At 34.1% G+C, this 3,627-nt stretch overlaps 1 protein-coding gene across 1 annotated transcript in view; it reads left to right on the top strand.

The window, feature by feature from the left end:
* The window catches only part of DMRTA1 (DMRT like family A1), a 5,445-nt gene extending 3,392 nt beyond the window's left edge, over positions 1-2,053 (top strand). The window contains exon 2 of the mRNA XM_059658740.1: positions 1,051-2,053. Coding sequence (XP_059514723.1) covers positions 1,051-1,898 — 848 coding nt within the window. The 3' untranslated portion in view covers positions 1,899-2,053. The remainder of the gene's footprint in view (positions 1-1,050) is intronic.
* The last annotated feature ends 1,574 nt before the right edge of the window (positions 2,054-3,627 follow it).

The raw sequence follows: 3,627 nt of genomic DNA, 5'->3' as shown, positions 1-3,627 counted from the left end.
AAAATATGTCTATAGTATAAACCAAAATAAAAGTTACTTAGTGAGTATATGCATTATTATTTTCCTAAAGATATTCTTTTTTTATTAATATTCATGCTCAACCACTTGAGGTAGAAAAATCAGATTGCTCTGTAAAAACGTTTTTTGGAAAATTCCCCTTAAGATTACAAGGGAGTTGAGATTTTAAATAAATACCTAATATATTATTTTTACCACACACTTTGAAGGTCCATACAGATTACAATAGTGCAATAGTGCTGTTTCTAATTTTCTTTTAGAAACAATTTGACTCTAATCTCTTTTCTTGATATTTTCATAGGATTGAAAAGGAAAGCCTGTATTTCGCAGAGGATTATAAAAAATACCAACTCTGTATCACCTTTCACTAAAATGAAGTGTGTGACTGGTGTGACTTGAGATTGGTACAGCAGTCATTATTATTGGTTTAGATTTGAAATGGAGTAAACAATTTTGTTATTTTTCCACATTATTCAGGTAATTTAGTTGAAACTTGCTAATGTGAGCATTAAAAACCAATTGTAGAAATGTAGCATTAATGATTAAATAGAATATTCATTTTCATACTCAGGTTGCTTCTTCTTTTGACTTCTTATCTAAAACATAATTATTTTCTCAGTTCTTTTTGCATCATGTCATTGTGAAAAGAAGACTCACTTGGATAACAGCAAAACTTAAGTGACATTTATGAAAACTTCAAATTGCCAGTGTGTGATATTGGGTGTTATATTAACAATTTGGGATAGCAATGGACTCTCATTTCTGATTCCTAAATAACTACTGAATATATGTATTATTTAATTTTGTGATCTTAAAATGGCATAATAAATAGCATTTTCCCACTATTCCAACATTGGCATTTCCAAATGAGCTTTAAAAATTCTTATTCATTAAAATTTCTTACATGAATAAGTATTACTAATAAACTATGAGGGAATGAATTATTCTATCCAGCATTGTTTTTGAGTAGGCAGCATGTTGTTCTGGGAAGTTTTTCCTTATTTGATTCCTCTTTTTTTTCTTTTCCCCCAGAACACAAAGAGAGTAAATGTGACTCATACCAGAATGGACAAAAAGAACCAGTCTCTAACCCTCATCAACTTACCCTGGAATCATCTCCTAAGCCTATTGGTGTCATTGGAAAACACAATCTTAGGTCATCTGTTTCAGAAAACTCAACCAAGGATGATAGCATTGTGTCTTCTCACCCTGGGGAGCAATCAGGAGGTGAAGAGAGTCCCAGGTCTCTCTCATCCTCTGATCTGGAATCAGGAAATGAAAGTGAGTGGGCCAAAAACTTCACTGCTCCCCGATCCAGACTTCGCACCCTGTCCTCAAGACCAAGAGATCCTCTTGATATCCTTACCAAGATCTTCCCCAGTTACAGGCGCAGCCGGCTGGAGGGCATTCTGCAGTTCTGCAGGGGGGATGTGGTCCAAGCTATCGAACAGGTCCTCAACGGGAAAGAACACCAACCAGACAGCAGGGACCTCGCGGGCTCAGGAGAATTGGGAAATGCATCTTTCCAGAGAGCTTCAAACTTCAGTTTAGCTGGAATTGGTTTTGGAACTCTAGGGAATAAATCAGCCTTCTCTCCTCTTCAAACCAGTTCTGCTTCCTATGGACGTGATTCAAGTCTCTACAGCTTAAGTCCTAGACTAGGTATCAGTCCATTACGGCTGGCGTATTCCTCTCCAGGAAGAGGGCTACCTGGTTTCATGTCTCCCTACCTCACTCCTGGGCTGGTACCAGCGTTGCCTTTTCACCCAGCTTTGGATTATGCCTTTTCGGGGATGATTCGGGATGCTTCCCACCATCCCAGTAAAGACTCTGTAACTGGCCGCAGACTGTGCTCCAGGCTGACTCAGGACAATCTGTAACACACCCGCCCGCTCTCCCTTTCCGAGGCATTTCTAGAAGGCAGGCAATGCAACCCCACACCTACACCCACATCCACATCTGTTAATGTGTTCATTGTGTAGGTGAGTGGATTACCAGGCCTTAAAGATGCTGTTTTTTAAAAGCAATATAATAAACTTGAGATTTAAAGACTTCTTTAGCATTTATTAAGTGAAAGAAACATTTAAACATTGTATGTGCCTTGAATAAAGCCATTTCAAGAAATACTTCTATTTTAAACTAATACATTTTCTCCCTAAAATATACATTGTTAAATTTCTATTTTAAAACTGTACTTGTTTTTATTTTATTGAAAACTGGAGTTGATAGTTGTAAAATACATTTGTAAGTATAAAACAATCCAGCATTATATAAAACTAACCAAAGGAAGAATTGAAAAATTGAGGTACTTCTAAATAATTATTGTTTTAAACTTTTTCTTTCCTTCTGTTCCTTGTACACTGGAGAGAAAAAAGTTATTCAAAGTATTTTAAAATATTTTATTCACATATAAATGATTAGTAATAAGTAAAACTTTTGAGAAATTTAAATTCCTTATTTTTTTCTGAATGTCTTATTTTTCATTCGTATCTTGTCATTTGTGATAACAGTGCCATTAATAGAACATTTCTCTTTAAAGTGAATGTTATGTATCATACAAAGGCCAATGAAGTAAATCTTAGAAAATGAGACTCCGCCATCTCCTGGCCACTATCACTAATTGCAATTCAGTTCTGATAGAATATAGGAATTAGCTAATTCATATAAGGTAGCCATTTTTCGACACAGTAACTTTAGATTATGCTACATATAAATTGTCACATTATAAAGTGAACATTTGCTGTGGGTGAGAATTTTAGTCTTTCAGTGTGCTATGCCTATATCTGGGAAAATGCTCTTTTCTATATGTTTGTGACAAGAATATAGCAGTCATTCTCAAAGGTAAAAATGTTATTCAGAGAATTTACATAGCTCTTCAGATAAATATTGACTATTGATAGGAGATGCTTAATTTCCAAAGGGAAAAAATTGTCATTAAATTTTAAAGGTTTTCTCGAGATTTAAAAAACCTGGAGCATTTGAAAGCTGTTTATTTCAGTCAATGAAAAGTCCCTGAGAAAACTGATTACAAAGCAATTTTATGAATTTTTTTAATGTGTCATCATTCTTCTTAAAGGACAACAGCTTTATTGTTATTGTTAGGAATAAATAGAAACCCAGCTGTGGTGTAAGATAGTTGGCGAATGAAAGATGGTTTAAACAGTGTGAGCGTTATGATTCACTAGAGATTTCTTAAATTATATGTATGCGTGTGTGTATAGACACATATATGTATAGACATATATATGTATATTATTCACTCAAGCCCCATCAGTTCTGTAATCTTGAAGCCTTTTCCATGAAGCCAAATAAGAATATATTTCTAAAGTACATTTTACCAGCAAATATAGTAAATGACTTCATGATATCTAGCACTGATTTAGAATGTAAATATGTTCAGTAGAATATGCATTAATTTTAATGGTGTGAATTTGAGAAAGCAGATTCTGTAAAAATTTGATGCAATTAACATTCATTATTTATAAAAAATATTTTAGATTCTAAGTCTGAATCATGGAACAATGCCTGGCAAGTAGTTGATATTCAATTGCTGCACACTGAGTGAAGAAAACTATTTTGGATAGTAGAACTCATTGAGAATCAGATAAA

The sequence above is a fragment of the Myotis daubentonii genome, chromosome 11, assembly GCF_963259705.1.
Source record: "Myotis daubentonii chromosome 11, mMyoDau2.1, whole genome shotgun sequence".
NCBI classification, from domain to species: Eukaryota; Metazoa; Chordata; class Mammalia; order Chiroptera; family Vespertilionidae; genus Myotis; species Myotis daubentonii.
This window is presented reverse-complemented; position numbering and strand designations above follow the sequence as displayed.